The sequence below is a fragment of the Uloborus diversus genome, chromosome 2 (assembly GCF_026930045.1).
Source record: "Uloborus diversus isolate 005 chromosome 2, Udiv.v.3.1, whole genome shotgun sequence".
Lineage (NCBI taxonomy): Eukaryota > Metazoa > Arthropoda > Arachnida > Araneae > Uloboridae > Uloborus > Uloborus diversus.
In genome coordinates, this window is record NC_072732.1 from 24897694 (window position 1) to 24913986 (window position 16293).

Genomic DNA, 16293 nt, shown 5'->3' on the forward strand with positions numbered 1-16293 from the left:
ACAGACAAGGGTCCAGTAACAGACAGTCGTAAGCTTGGATTCTAATAATAAGAATTTTAGGCGGGTAAAATTGATGTATCTGTGACCCGTGGATAAGGTGCAACCATCTAGTGTTATCAGAGTGAAGTTTATGAGCGAGTTGGTATTTGCAAGGCAGTGGTGGAAGGTTATGAGCATTTACCACGAGGTCAGCTGGTGTTTCACGTTCATTTGAATTTACTAAGGTTTTAGATCTAAAATGAAGAACTTTTGCACAATCTGAAGATAAAAGAGGAAGTCTGTCCATTGCTCATCCTTTTATCATCCTATCTGTTACTGGGTATCATCAGAATTGTCGGTGTCTGTTACTGGGGGTCGAACCTTTTTTCGAAATTGAGCAAATAAAAATAGAATTAACTAATCCAGAGGATCCAGAAGCAGCCAAACGTTAGATAAGATGTAGTTGCGAGGTAGAAAAATAGTTTTAAAAGTCTAAATATATTAAAATTCTCAGAAAATTGAGTTAACCTAAGAGCGATATCTTAAGCATGTCTGTTACTGATTCCGTCACCCTAGTGTTCCATGGGCTCAACTCAAGGCTTTTTTTTTAATGTTTTTTCTTTCTTTCTTTTCATTTTTTTTTTAAGTAGTACTTCCGTTCAAAAACTTGTTTTCACTCTTTGTCTTGGGTTTCATAAATAAAATCAAGAAAAACTTTGACATGTATCAACGTAGAACCGTAACCTACGCTCCCGCTCCCGTAGGAGGTCCTCTTCATCATTGCTGGTGTTAACTCTGCCCCAGAACACTCAACTACGATTTTTGTACATTTTAATTTACTGTTAAAAGCATATAGTCGGGTTTTTACTCTTTGGTCTGTCTTTCATTCTTTCTTTTAAAGGAGGGAAACCAGTTTTGAAGGTCGAAAGTTTTGTGTTTTTCGTGAATTTTTTTGACAAATAAGACGTAATCAGAATTTTTTCAAACTTGCAGGATATTTTATTCATTTTTTGAAGTACACTGTGCACGGTCGTCATCAGAGCTCGCTGCTGGTGGGAATTACCGAAGCTATAATTTTTATCTGTAATCATTACACTTTTTCTTTCTCTCAAACAACGTATTTCCTAAATTTCTGAACCTAATTGTGATCAAAAAAGTTGAAAATTTTATGTTTTTGAGGTGTTTGATTACAATGTCATGTTTTTCTGCCATATTTTTTTCACATTTCTTGCATTAAAAAAATATTTTTTAACCCAGAGTTCAGTTCATATAGAGTATAATTGAATAAAGGATTTTCACACAAATTTTCAGAACAATTGGTCAATAACTTTTTGAACTAGAATTCCCACTAGTTGAAAAAAAAATGTTGTTTCGAGAAAACACGTTTGAAAAAAGCTGCTGTGAACGTTTTCGAATCTCCACTTTCACTTAAGTGCTCATAGCATCGGGTCTAATCGGGATTTTTCACTGAAAATTTAGCATCTTATTCTTGAATAGTTTTACTAACACTTTATGACGTAAAAAGAAAGTGGGTTTTTTGATTCCTCTAAATTGTTTTTTTTTATTCCCTTAACTGATTTTTTGATGGATTAAATCATTAAAACTATAGCTCCTGCAGGAGTCGATTTATGATGATTTAACGTTTTAAACTGTTTAATAGTGTTTTCCAAACTATGGATCATATTGTTACCGCTTCAGCATTGTGTTTATAATTTCAAAAATTTTTCGTTTGTTTGCATACAGAATGGGAGCAACTTGGAAAAAATATGAGGCTGAAAAATTTTAGAAGAAAAAACTGCTTGATAATGTAATAAATGATCAATATTTTGCAAATTTCTTCTCAATTTTAACCGAACAGACCATGAACTTCAAGCCTATTTCTGTCAGTATCAAGGGAAATGGTTCTTTTTGTTGAGGGTTTTACTCTTTTTACTAAGAACAAGATCGAAAATATTTTGTCGCTTGAAAAAAGACCGTAAGTTCTATTCGTTGACTGAGAATTTCGTAAAGAACAACATATTTGAGGCATTCACTTGCAACATAAATTACACCCACCTGTTTTGAAGACTAGGGAAATATTTTATTCCTTGCGGTGATCTGTGCTGAACGACATAAACTTTTAACTAATTCCTCTCTGCACAATATTTCTATCATCATTAAAATTTTTACCTAATTATTAACAAAATATCCGAGAAAACTATGGTAAGCATGGTTTTGTTTTTGCATGTGCGCTTTAAAAAAGTGTTTTTTATTTCAAAGAATGAAGTCATCAACAAAACAACGAAAATCTTTTGTTGCAAAACTTTGCTTTATACTTGTTTTAAGAATGGTAGTTTGCATACATTTATGTAGTTAGTTAGTTTTTGACGAGATGAAACATAGCTACTCTGCTTCGAATAACGGGTAATTTTCGCTGATGCGCTGGCAGTCAAAAAATATGAAAAATTCATAAGTGTTAAGAAACAATATGCATATTATTATGTCATTTTGATTGAGCAGGAAAATAGATTTTCGATTTGAAAAATATAAGTTGTCGAGTAGTCACACATTAAAGACATAAATTAACTATTGGTAATTAAAAAGATTTGCTTCATCACAAAATTGGGATGGCATAAAACAATTGAATATGAATATAATGAAATTACTACGATACACTAGGAAAATTAAACTTTTGAAGGCAAACTAAAAAAATTATAGAAAGTGCAATGAGCGATATTTTTAGTTTCAAACAAATAGATGGCTCATACTGTAAACCATTTAACTCCGTGATAGCTAACTTTTCAGGACGCAATAAACATAACTCGTTGTTTCTGTTAGCTGGGTTTGAAAACTATGAATTTCTCTATTTTCAGTCAATATTCGGAGCTACTCATTTTTTCAACTGATGCAGTTTGGAAACAGACGCAGTTAAGAAAAGAAACCTATTTCTGAAAATATATTTAAGTAACTGGTTTGGTCTAAGTTAATACCACCGAATTCTGGGAACAAAAGAAAAATTTCTAGTATAGAAATTACTTTGCATGCATTGTCTTTCATTAAGTAAGAACAAAGTTACTGTACAATGCTTATGAACATTTTTCAAAGATATAAAATAACTCCTTCCCCAGGGACGAATACTACAACATTGATGACTAAATTATAGCATTTCTATTTTTTATTTTCTCATTTATATTCCCTCATATTCGTTACTTCTCAGAGAATATGAGGTTTGTATTGCAACTGTGTGCCTTAACTATGTAGTTCTTGGTCAAATCGAATGCAATGTGGAAACTAAACTGTGAGCTAAGAAAGCAGTTGTTTAACTTTGATTTATGGTTTAGTAAAAACAGATGTTTTATTGGGACATGTTACTTTCGGCATGTACGAAGCATCGACGAAATTATGCGTTTGTCCATGGCCCCACTAGATGGCGCTGACGCTTTACGGGCCTTGACAATTTATGACTTTTCTGTGTTATAATGATGCAACTATAATCTGTTCTTGAAATTATCGAAAAATTCGAAATTTTATATGTTGCCCATTTTGACCGCAAGAGGCACTGAACCCGTTCTGTGGATCCACCAATCAATTGAAACGTAATGGAAAACAGGGATTCAATGTTGATATGAGTTTCAGCGATTGTCACGGCCTATAAGCGTAAGCGAAATTTAGTGGGCCTATGATTTATCAAAAGCCACTGATAGTGGATGGTTGGGTTCCCGAACGCTTGATGAGATTTTTGCTGTTACAGCGGAACTGGATTGTTTACTCAACCTAATAGATTATTTGTCATTGGCTCAACATTGAAATATAAAACTGTTGTACTCATTTAAAAAAAAAAAAAACTTGTTTCCAGCCATTCACTTAACTATTAATCGACTTTTGTCCTACAACAATAAGCAGACAACAGGTGTCCCAAATCTACGCTTTTGATTTTTTGCCGCATATTTGTAAACATTTAGAAACTCTTCCAGATCAAGTTTAAATACACTCATTAATTCTTCTACAAAGCAAATCTTTAAAAAGAATAAGGGACTAGAACAGCCCCCATAATTTTGTGCTTTAAACTGCCTTGAAAATATAGCCTTTGAACCAGTGAAGCCGAATGAAAACTAGATGTAGCTTGATCGGCCTTGGATGCACAAGCCATTTGCAGCCAAGCAAAGATTTAAGTAGATCCTCCTTGTACTTGATGTCAAACAGCCATTCCTTCACGCAAATTACAAGCACACAATTAGATGTTCTCAACAGAGGACGGGCTCCATTGTTGTAGATAAAATTGGAGCATTTCGGCCTTCTCCGAAGCACTGCAGCTATTTTTCATCTCGTCATTTCTGTAATATGCCGAATATCCTGGTATATCATTGTCCGAAATAACTGATTTTATGCGTAGGGGAAATCGGAGACGAAGGCCAGAGCGTGCACACTGTCATTACCACATCCGTAAGAACAGTCTATTGGCTCTCTGTTGAAGGTATTCGCAACATTTCCTATTCCCTTCGTTGATGTATATCCCAGGAAAGGGTACAAAAAGCCTTAATAGTAATCTCTTTATAATACTGGGTACTGTAAAAAAAATGTATGAACATTTTCAACTATCATAGAAAATTTATTTCTAACTTAATAAGTTATATTTACAACAACAAAAAAGTAAACCTATATTGCAATTTTAAAAGCAAGTGTGTTTTCTGGAGAAATTGAATGTCTTCTGTGGACTGACGCCACGTCAGTTTGATTACCAAACCCTCTTCCACCATAAAACTTGAAAAACGTATACTAATTCAGTTCTGAGCTGGATCGCCTAAAGGTTCGACCCCCTAGTTTCCGACTAGGCTGGCATGGCTTCTCGTCCGCCCTGAAACGGTGCCCTGTGTGACTCCCCGAATCGCCTTCAAGTCTTTACAGAGGGGTCGCAAAACTATGCTGTAACTTCACTAATAAATACTGATTTATTAATTATGAAACTTTTGTACTATTTCTCGGCGGTCCTTCAGTACAAATAAAGGCTACTTTCCAGACTAGCGCCTTGGCTCAAACAAATTTCAGAACTAGATTCTGAATTATTGCACCCGTTCCTGTTTTTCAATCTTTTGAAGCCAGCCCTGACTTTAAACATTATCAAGGGATAAATATAATTTAGAAACCATTGATAATGAAGCATATATTCTTATGAAGAATTATTGCACCCGGTTCCTGTTTTTCAATCTTTAGAAGCCAGTACTGACTTTAAACAGTCTCAAGGGATAAATATAATTTAGAAACCATTGATAATGAAGCATATGCTCTTATGAAGAATTATTGCACCCGTTCCTGTTTTTCAATCTTTAGAAGCCAATACTGACTTTAAACAGTCTCACGGGATAAATATAATTTAGCAACCATTGATAATGAAGAATTATTGCACCCGTTCCTGTTTTTCAATCTTTAGAAGCCAGTACTGACTTTAAACAGTCTCAAGGGATAAATATAATTTAGAAACCATTGATGATGAAGCATATACTCATATGACGAAAATAACTTATTGAACTTGGGAATAAATCCGCGATCTAGTTAAACAATGATTTTGGAAAATTCGGATAAACAGTATGAGACTTTCTGCCAGAATTTAGCCATATACAATTTCCTACATATAGAAACATTTTAACTCGCAAATGCTAGCTAATAGTAAAAATTTCCATATCAGCGGCGGTAGAAAAGCAAAAGATCGATCATTTATCAGAAATTTTGTCGAGCTTTTAGACAGAAACGAACTTTTTAAAATTGTTTTCTCTGTCCTTATCTGTCTAATACATCTTATACAATTCATTTGGTTTTACTTTGATAAGTTGCTATCGTTAAAAAAAAAACTTTTTAGTTCATTATCAGCTACTGATGATAATTTCTTACGGTATATTAACCGAAGTATTATACATTTGAGCATACACCTGAACCACCAATTGAAGCTCTCTTTATTGATTAAAGAAGGCTTTTATCAGAGATTTGACTCTTTGACTAAAGAGTCGAATCATCTAATGAATACAACCATTAATGATCTTGAGGAAATGTGTAAGTTTTCATTGTTTCTTGAATCCTTAAATGCATCGTGTTGCCATTTGGCAACACACCCAATTTAGTTATCTAAAATACTGTAAGCCCTAATTCAAACTTTGTAGTTGCCAATAACCGAGAAAATACCCACTGAAGGTGCTATTAAATCAAATTTTAAACTTGTAAACGCGCCAGTATGATGGAAAACAAAGATAATTTCTTCTTTTGGCATTCACAAATGTAGGACTTTTAGTGCGCCTTAAAAGGACTACTTTTAATTCTATGACGAATAAAGTTTTTACAACTTACATACTAAGGCATTTTTACAAGTTCTATTAATGTTTTGTTGACTTTTGGTGGTAAATTATTTGTTGTTTTTTCTGTTGAAGTCCGATGTTGCGTAGTGTTTTTTTTTTTAATCATAAATCATATACCTAAGTTAAACTATGTTTTTTAAAAAGTATTTTTCTCTTCTATTGACTCGAACAGAAGTTTAAAGCCAAAGAACACATTCCAAAGTATTTTTAAAAATCATGCATTTAAGGGCTAAAACAATTTTCTGGAAATGAGTCTTAAGGGCATCCAATTGTATGGCACTTTTGTCTTTTTCTGCAGGGAATCCCAGGAGGACCACACTCAAAAGGCCAACCACGACTGCCACTCAGTTCAGGATATCGGTTGGAGCACTTATGAAGAGTCTTCAGGGAAGGAACGCCACCTACATTCGATGCATTAAGGTGATGTTCCTACTTTTTTCTTCCCCTTTAAAGATTACTATGCATCGACATTAATTTGTGATGCAACTTGAAGAAGAGTGAAATGTGACTGAAACTGGTGAAAGATAATATTGTCTTTATGGGAAATTTTTACCAGGACTACAGGGTGCGGAAAAAGTTCCACAATTTTAATAGATATTTCAATAGGCTGTAACTAACACATAATTCAACAGATCAACAAGTTAAAGCAATAAAAACTCTTTATTGAAACAATAATAATGACATTAAACAAAAAAAAAATATAACAAAGGCTGTAACTAACACATAATTCAACAGATCAACAAGTTAAAGCAATAAAAACTCTTTATTGAAACAATAATAATGACATTAAACAAAAAAAAATATAACAATTGTTGAAAATTGGCTCCTTGGGCTTCAATACATTTACGGAGCCGCAGTCTGAAATTGCCGACGATACTCGCGCCCGCATCCACCGTTATCTCATTCCAGGCATTTTGTAGTGGTTGGACGACCACTCCGTGGACGGTCGCCAGTCCCTCCAGTCTCCTTGCAGCGTTTCACAGCGTCATAGACTGTTTTACTCTTGAATCCAGTCGTTTGAATAATATCGGCTGTTTTCATTCCCTTCTTGTGTAATTCAACGACAGTAACACGCACATTTTCACGATTCATAGCTCACTAACTCAATGAACTAACAAAGAACAAATGATTAAGCCTCAAATACTTTTAATGCCAATAAAATATATGTGCCAAATAAATCGCCAACATACAATTTTACCTCCAAAAAAACGTTTTAAACAAAATTGTGGGAACTTTCTCCGCACCCTGTAAATAGATCAATTTCCTCGCAGTACGAAAATCGTTTATAAAACTTCGTTCCGTATTTTGTACCTCAAATACAGATCAGCATAAGTTTACATCATTTTTAATTTGCAGGAGAGCGAAAAAACTTTCGTCTGGTACATACAAAGGATGTGCTCTTTTACGCTTGTAAAAAATTATAAAGGAATTTATTTTGCAGAATTTCGTGGTGCTGAATCGGTGCAGACTAAGATTCGACATAAATAAGGTCATAATAACCTGAAGATTACCTTTTTTGGACTTATGCTAGTCTGGCTCTGTAGTACAAAATTGAAACAGATGAAGATAACCACTTATGGCACTTCATTTATAATCTAAATAATGCTTTGCGATTAACAATATTTCTGTAAAATAATATTACACATTAAAAATACAAAAGACCAGCATTTAGAACTGAATTATTTTGTAGTTAAGTAGCGGTATGAAGGTTCTTGAAACCTTCAATTTATAAAGATTCTGTTCTTTGGCATGAACAAAATCTAATAGTTCTCTAAAAGCAAATAAATTACGCGAAGATACATTTGAGGACTAATTTATCAAAAGGGAACATATCCGTTTTCTAAAAATGTTCAGGAGGTGAGAAAAACGAAGTAGGGTATGAGCAAACTAGTTTTATCAACTTCTCTGAGAACAGAATGGAGCACAAAAGCACAGCAAATCATGGTCCAGTTTAAGAAATGTTTGTGTGAAAAATAACGAGGAGATATCGTCATCTTAATTTTGGATATGTGCCCTTTTGAACTAAAACTTGAATGTTGAGAAGTCCAATTTCACCAAAACCCAAATATTTCACCTTCTCATATTCTCTTATCGAAGTACATGAACCTAAAAGTAGTGGATTAAAATTTGAGGATTTTGGACATATATTCCTTTGGATCTATAAGTCTTCGTACTACTGATTCTTTCAGGACATGTCGCATAGTGGATTAAAATTTGAGGATTTTGGACATGTATTCCTTTGGATCTATAAGTCTTCGTACTACTGATTCTTTCAGGACATGTCGCATAGTGGATTAAAATTTGAGGATTTTGGACATGTATTCCTTTGGATCTATAAGTCTTCGTACTACTGATTCTTTCAGGACATGTCGCATAGTGGATTAAAATTTGAGGATATTGGACATGTATTCCTTTGGATCTATAAGTCTTCGTACTACTGATTCTTTCAGGACATGTCGCATAGTGGATTAAAATTTGAGGATTTTGGACATGTATTCCTTTGGATCTATAAGTCTTCGTACTACTGATTCTTTCAGGACATGTCGCATAGTGGATTAAAATTTGAGGATTTTGGACATGTATTCCTTTGGATCTATAAGTCTTCGTACTACTGATTCTTTCAGGACATGTCGCATAGTGGATTAAAATTTGAGGATTTTGGACATGTATTCCTTTGGATCTATAAGTCTTCGTACTACTGATTCTTTCAGGACATGTCGCATAGTGGATTAAAATTTGAGGATTTTGGACATGTATTCCTTTGAATCTAAAAGTCTTCGTACTACTGATTCTTTCAGGACATGTCGCATAGTGGATTAAAATTTGAGGATTTTGGATATGTATATCTTTGGATCTATAAGTCTTCGTACTACTGATTCTTTCAGGACATGTCGCATAGTGGATTAAAATTTGAGGATTTTGGACATGTATTCCTTTGAATCTAAAAGTCTTCGTACTACTGATTCTTTCAGGACATGTCGCATAGTGGATTAAAATTTGAGGATTTTGGACATGTATTCCTTTGAATCTAAAAGTCTTCGTACTACTGATTCTTTCAGGACATGTCGCATAGTGGATTAAAATTTGAGGATTTTGGACATGTATTCCTTTGAATCTAAAAGTCTTCGTACTACTGATTCTTTCAGGACATGTCGCATAGTGGATTAAAATTTGAGGATTTTGGATATGTATATCTTTGGATCTATAAGTCTTCGTACTACTGATTCTTTCAGGACATGTCGCATAGTGGATTAAAATTTGAGGATTTTGGACATGTATTCCTTTGAATCTAAAAGTCTTCGTACTACTGATTCTTTCAGGACATGTCGCATAGTGGATTAAAATTTGAGGATTTTGGACATGTATTCCTTTGAATCTAAAAGTCTTCGTACTACTGATTCTTTCAGCACATGTCGCATAGTGGATTAAAATTTGAGGATTTTGGATATGTATATCTTTGGATCTATAAGTCTTCGTACTACTGATTCTTTCAGGACATGTCGCATAGTGGATTAAAATTTGAGGATTTTGGACATGTATTCCTTTGAATCTAAAAGTCTTCGTACTACTGATTCTTTCAGGACATGTCGCATAGTGGATTAAAATTTGAGGATTTTGGACATGTATTCCTTTGGATCTATAAGTCTTCGTACTACTGATTCTTTCAGGACATGTCGCATAGTGGATTAAAATTTGAGGATATTGGACATGTATTCCTTTGGATCTATAAGTCTTCGTACTACTGATTCTTTCAGGACATGTCGCATAGTGGATTAAAATTTGAGGATTTTGGACATGTATTCCTTTGGATCTATAAGTCTTCGTACTACTGATTCTTTCAGGACATGTCGCATAGTGGATTAAAATTTGAGGATTTTGGACATGTATTCCTTTGAATCTAAAAGTCTTCGTACTACTGATTCTTTCAGGACATGTCGCATAGTGGATTAAAATTTGAGGATTTTGGACATGTATTCCTTTGGATCTATAAGTCTTCGTACTACTGATTCTTTCAGGACATGTCGCATAGTGGATTAAAATTTGAGGATATTGGACATGTATTCCTTTGGATCTATAAGTCTTCGTACTACTGATTCTTTCAGGACATGTCGCATAGTGGATTAAAATTTGAGGATTTTGGACATGTATTCCTTTGGATCTATAAGTCTTCGTACTACTGATTCTTTCAGGACATGTCGCATAGTGGATTAAAATTTGAGGATTTTGGACATGTATTCCTTTGGATCTATAAGTCTTCGTACTACTGATTCTTTCAGGACATGTCGCATAGTGGATTAAAATTTGAGGATTTTGGACATGTATTCCTTTGGATCTATAAGTCTTCGTACTACTGATTCTTTCAGGACATGTCGCATAGTGGATTAAAATTTGAGGATTTTGGACATGTATTCCTTTGGATCTATAAGTCTTCGTACTACTGATTCTTTCAGGACATGTCGCATAGTGGATTAAAATTTGAGGATTTTGGACATGTATTCCTTTGAATCTAAAAGTCTTCGTACTACTGATTCTTTCAGGACATGTCGCATAGTGGATTAAAATTTGAGGATTTTGGACATGTATTCCTTTGGATCTATAAGTCTTCGTACTACTGATTCTTTCAGGACATGTCGCATAGTGGATTAAAATTTGAGGATATTGGACATGTATTCCTTTGGATCTATAAGTCTTCGTACTACTGATTCTTTCAGGACATGTCGCATAGTGGATTAAAATTTGAGGATTTTGGACATGTATTCCTTTGGATCTATAAGTCTTCGTACTACTGATTCTTTCAGGACATGTCGCATAGTGGATTAAAATTTGAGGATTTTGGACATGTATTCCTTTGGATCTATAAGTCTTCGTACTACTGATTCTTTCAGGACATGTCGCATAGTGGATTAAAATTTGAGGATTTTGGACATGTATTCCTTTGGATCTATAAGTCTTCGTACTACTGATTCTTTCAGGACATGTCGCATAGTGGATTAAAATTTGAGGATTTTGGACATGTATTCCTTTGAATCTAAAAGTCTTCGTACTACTGATTCTTTCAGGACATGTCGCATAGTGGATTAAAATTTGAGGATTTTGGATATGTATATCTTTGGATCTATAAGTCTTCGTACTACTGATTCTTTCAGGACATGTCGCATAGTGGATTAAAATTTGAGGATTTTGGACATGTATTCCTTTGAATCTAAAAGTCTTCGTACTACTGATTCTTTCAGGACATGTCGCATAGTGGATTAAAATTTGAGGATTTTGGACATGTATTCCTTTGAATCTAAAAGTCTTCGTACTACTGATTCTTTCAGGACATGTCGCATAGTGGATTAAAATTTGAGGATTTTGGATATGTATATCTTTGGATCTATAAGTCTTCGTACTACTGATTCTTTCAGGACATGTCGCATAGTGGATTAAAATTTGAGGATTTTGGACATGTATTCCTTTGAATCTAAAAGTCTTCGTACTACTGATTCTTTCAGGACATGTCGCATAGTGGATTAAAATTTGAGGATTTTGGACATATATTCCTTTGGATCTATAAGTCTTCGTACTACTGATTCTTTCAGGACATGTCGCATAGTGGATTAAAATTTGAGGATTTTGGACATGTATTCCTTTGAATCTAAAAGTCTTCGTACTACTGATTCTTTCAGGACATGTCGCATAGTGGATTAAAATTTGAGGATTTTGGACATGTATTCCTTTGGATCTATAAGTCTTCGTACTACTGATTCTTTCAGGACGTGTCCCCTTTTGTTCAAAATAAAACGTGCAGAGGACGGATTTGTTACCTTTTGATCAAAAAACCACACTTTACCCTTAAATAAAATAGGTTTTTCCACGTTTGGACTTCTTGAGAGTAAGTGATTTGATAACTGTCATCTGAAAGATTTAGAAATTTCATAAAATGATTTTTCTAGAATGTGGATGTGTTCCATTTTGATAAATTACTCCTCATTTATTGTTCTAAAAGCACATTTATTGAAATTTAAGAGCAATTGCTAATTTTATGAACAATGTTCTATGTATTCTAGTCTTTAGTAAGCATTAGGTGGCACGGAAATTTAGTAAAATCTCCCATCATCGAAGTACATCTATATGTTTCTTCAAATTTTAAATTATTTTTTCTTTCCTTTTTTTTCAGCCAAATGAACTGAAACAGCCAATGATTTTTGAAATGGCGCTTGTTCAGCATCAAGTCAGGTATCTAGGGTGCGTATAGTTTTCAATGCAACCTATTCTTTCACCGACCTATACCTCTATATAACTCGATCGTTATTCATGCAATCGGGTTGTTTCTTTCCTACAGTCAAAAGTAGTACTTTTAGTCACTGAAATTGATAGAATAAACAAAGAAAATAACATGGACCCCCGAAAATTCTTTCATTTTCCCAACAGTTATCTTTTAATTAATTTTTTTAAATGTCCGAATTTGCAAACAAGGCGTGGTCTTGATGACGTCACAAATGATGCTCTTGTACCGCGTTTCCACGTCATGATAATCAAGAAGCGAATTAAAATTGCGCTCTACGCTTGCTATCAACCATATCGTTGCCAATACACGTGACTAAAGATGCGAGTTAAATATTTTGGACCGTGAATGGCAACATTGAATGGCATTTCATCATTTGTGATGTCAGCGACAAGAAATGGAAACAAAAAAAAAAAATAAGCGCACCGATTTAAGTAATTTTTTAAAAATATTAAACAAATTATTTAAAAAAAGATTAGATCCTATGTTTTTAAGCATGTTCTTTCAGAAAAAAATACTTTTAAAATTTTGGAAATGACCCCATTGTTCTTCAAGTAAAAATCTCTTCAAACATGTGATTTTGCTTCCTTTTATAGTTTGTCTGTCAATTAAACATCCAGAACCATCTTTTATTCAGAAACGGCATAAGCAAAAGGTTTGCTTCTAAAAAGGAGTATGAAGTTTTTGAGCGTATCACATTGGCCTCAAATTTTCTTTTAGTTTAGAATAGGGTTGTTTCCGAAATTTTAAAAGTATTTTTTTTTCTGAAAGAGCATGTTTAAAAACGTAGGATTTAACTATTTTTTAAATAATTTGACTATGTTTAATATTTTTTAACCATTATGTCAATCAATGCGCAGATTGAAATTTATTTTTTTACGCTTCTGCACATGACGTCACAAGTCATGAAATACTATTCACTGATGTCATTAGCGCACAGCGCAAATTGTCATAACCTGACAACGCGGTCGACAGCAGAGCGTAAACATTTATCGCGACAATGGAGTAGCGCGCCGAAGTACATCACTTGCGACGTCATAAAAACCACACCTTATTTCCAAAACCTTTTTAAAAAATTAAATAAAAAATAACTGTTGGGAAAATAAAAGTTTTTTCTTGTTTCATGTTATTTTTTTCCTTCACTTATTCTATCAATTTCAGTGGCTAAAAATAGTACTTTTGACTGAAAGCAACACAACCCCATTACTCATACATCTTTTAAATTGATTTTGGTGTTTGCAAAAGATTTGGGACCACATTGTAGAGAGAAAAAAAAAAAAACACCTGATTCAAGTACTGACTGCTTCTACTAGATAAAGAATTGACGTAAAACGGCAAATCTTTCAATCAATATCATTTATCAATAGACGTCAGAAGAAAGTTGTATTCAGTACCTAGCATGTTCTCAATGATTGAGCCTCTAAATACTGAGTGTTTCAATAAGAAGAACACATTTAAGATTCATAAAACAATACTGTTCATTTTCAAAATGGCAAATATTTGTACTTCATTACAAGGAATAAATGTTCCAATTCAAGAATGCCGCTTCTGATCTATTGAGCATGTTTTATGTAATGGTTGAGAACACTTCTTTTTCGAATACGTACTTTCTCGTATTAGTGCTACAATTCAACCAGAATTGCCTAGCTATATCGATTGCCCTTATTATAACTTGTGCTTCTTCTGTGTATTTAACTAAAAACAGATATTAGCAGAGGCCGCACAGTGCAAGAACTCAAAGGGTAGACAATGCTCTATCGCTCACATCGATGTAACACTGTAAAAAAAATTCCGACACGCTACTAAACGTCACTGAAACGAATTTCAGTGTAACGTGTCGGGATTTCAATGGTTTTTATCCACTTCCTGAAAAAATCAAGTATCATTGCCAAAAAGTTTCCTGAATAGCTACAAGTTGCACGAATGCACACTTCTCACTGGTGTAAAAAATGTTTTTAGCACCCAGTTCAAAGATTTACTTTGCGTATTTATAAAGTTAATCAGCTTTAGGCTACTTACGGCCCGTCCATGCTGATTATAAGCTTCCAGAGGGAGCGAATAAGTATGGACTACACTGCTTTGCAAGAATTCCAAGCGAGTAAAATTCTCGATACCTGTTTGCAATTCTGGCTTAGCTTTGGCCATTTTTGCAATACTGCTTATGGAACTTCCTTAATAAATCAGGAAGGGACCAATCTATTACATTATACCTACCAAAGTTTATTCTAAAGTTAAAGAGACACGACTGGCTTCAAAAGGAAAGATTTCTGAATTTTTGAGGAGGTTTCCGAGATAATTTCAGGAAGGTTACTCAATATTAGCGGAAAAAGTTCCTGGTTTTTGCAAAATATGTTACTGTAAGAAATTGGGCACATCAGCTGCCCATTATTTTCCATGAACGTTTCTGAATCGTTTTTACAGTGAACGAGAGAAAAAGTGATTGAATATTGCATCAGGAAAGTGAAATGTTGCAGAAGAAGTCGTTAAAGACACACGCCAAAAGTTGCTTTTAGTACCCCAAAATTAGTATCCCCTCCCCATTTTTTATTATACCCCCTCCCCTCCCCCAGCTTTACGTAGTATGATCCAAAAGTTCGAAGACAAGTTGTATAAAACCCGACCCTGAAGAGTTTCCACCACCGAAGCACATCCACATTCAAAATAGTCACCTTGAGCGGCTATGCACTTCTGCCAACGATAGTACAGTTGGCTCTCTGTTTAACGACGCTCTATTTAACGACTTTCTCCATTTAACGACGGCTTTTTCACGGTCTCAGATGGTCCACTATAGTTTTAAAAGCATTCTATTTAAGGATGCTTTCTACGTAAGAACGATTTTTTGTGGTCACTTGAAAGTCGTCAAACAGAGAGCCAACTGTATAATTTTTGGAAGCCCTTCTGGAAGCCATTTTTCGCAACCTCCTGTAACGCCTCCTGCGATGCAGCTTTAACCTCATCGTGGTGAAGAAATCGACTTCCATGTTGAGGATAGACGCTTCAATTGGATGTCAAATAAATAACACCACGTTTCGTCGGACTTAGCCCCGTGCGACTTTTACCTACTCCCATCAGTTAAAAATCATTTGCAGGGACGTCGATTTCTTTCGTCAGATGAAGCTAAAGCTCCATCGCAGGAGGACTTACGGGAGACTACAAAAAAAATGGCTTCCAGGAGTTCTTTCAAAAGTTATACGAACGTTGGTAGAAGTGCATAGTAGCTCAAGATGACAATTTTCAAGGTGGATGTGCTTCGGTGATGTGAACTATTCTAGATAAGGTTTTATACAAATTGTCCTTGAACTTTTGGATCGTACTACTTATTTCACTGAAATAAAAGTGTTTTCCATTTTAAAATTGCATAGCGTTCTTTTTAAATCTAAAATGTGGCTTTATCACGTAGCCCAATTGTAAGGAAACTAAAGATTAGATTAAGGTGAAAAGTTTTCTCAATTAAAAAAGAAATAAATAAACGTATGTTGCAACTTGCTTACCTACAATAAGATTAAAAAAATAATTTAAACTTTGTCAACAGAGTTGTGTAGTGCGGAAACTCTAGTGCTGGCTCCAATCGGTGGATTTTCAACTTGCAGAAAATCGACAGCATCCATGTCGTATGATTATGCGGCGGCGGGTAAAAGATCTTTCGAGTAATCGTTTCGCTTTCAGCACTCGTTGCAAAATTAAATGTCCAATGCAGTTTTGCATCGAAGAGAGCCCAAGTGC

At 34.5% G+C, this 16293-nt stretch overlaps 1 protein-coding gene across 1 annotated transcript in view; it reads left to right on the forward strand.

Annotated features, from left to right (window-relative positions):
- Positions 1–16293, forward strand: part of LOC129235127 (unconventional myosin-Ia-like) — a 343494-nt gene that overhangs the window by 291070 nt on the left and 36131 nt on the right. Inside the window, exons 20-21 of the mRNA XM_054868818.1 lie at positions 6601–6722; positions 12463–12530. Of these exons, the coding sequence (XP_054724793.1) occupies positions 6601–6722; positions 12463–12530 (190 nt within the window). The remainder of the gene's footprint in view (positions 1–6600; positions 6723–12462; positions 12531–16293) is intronic.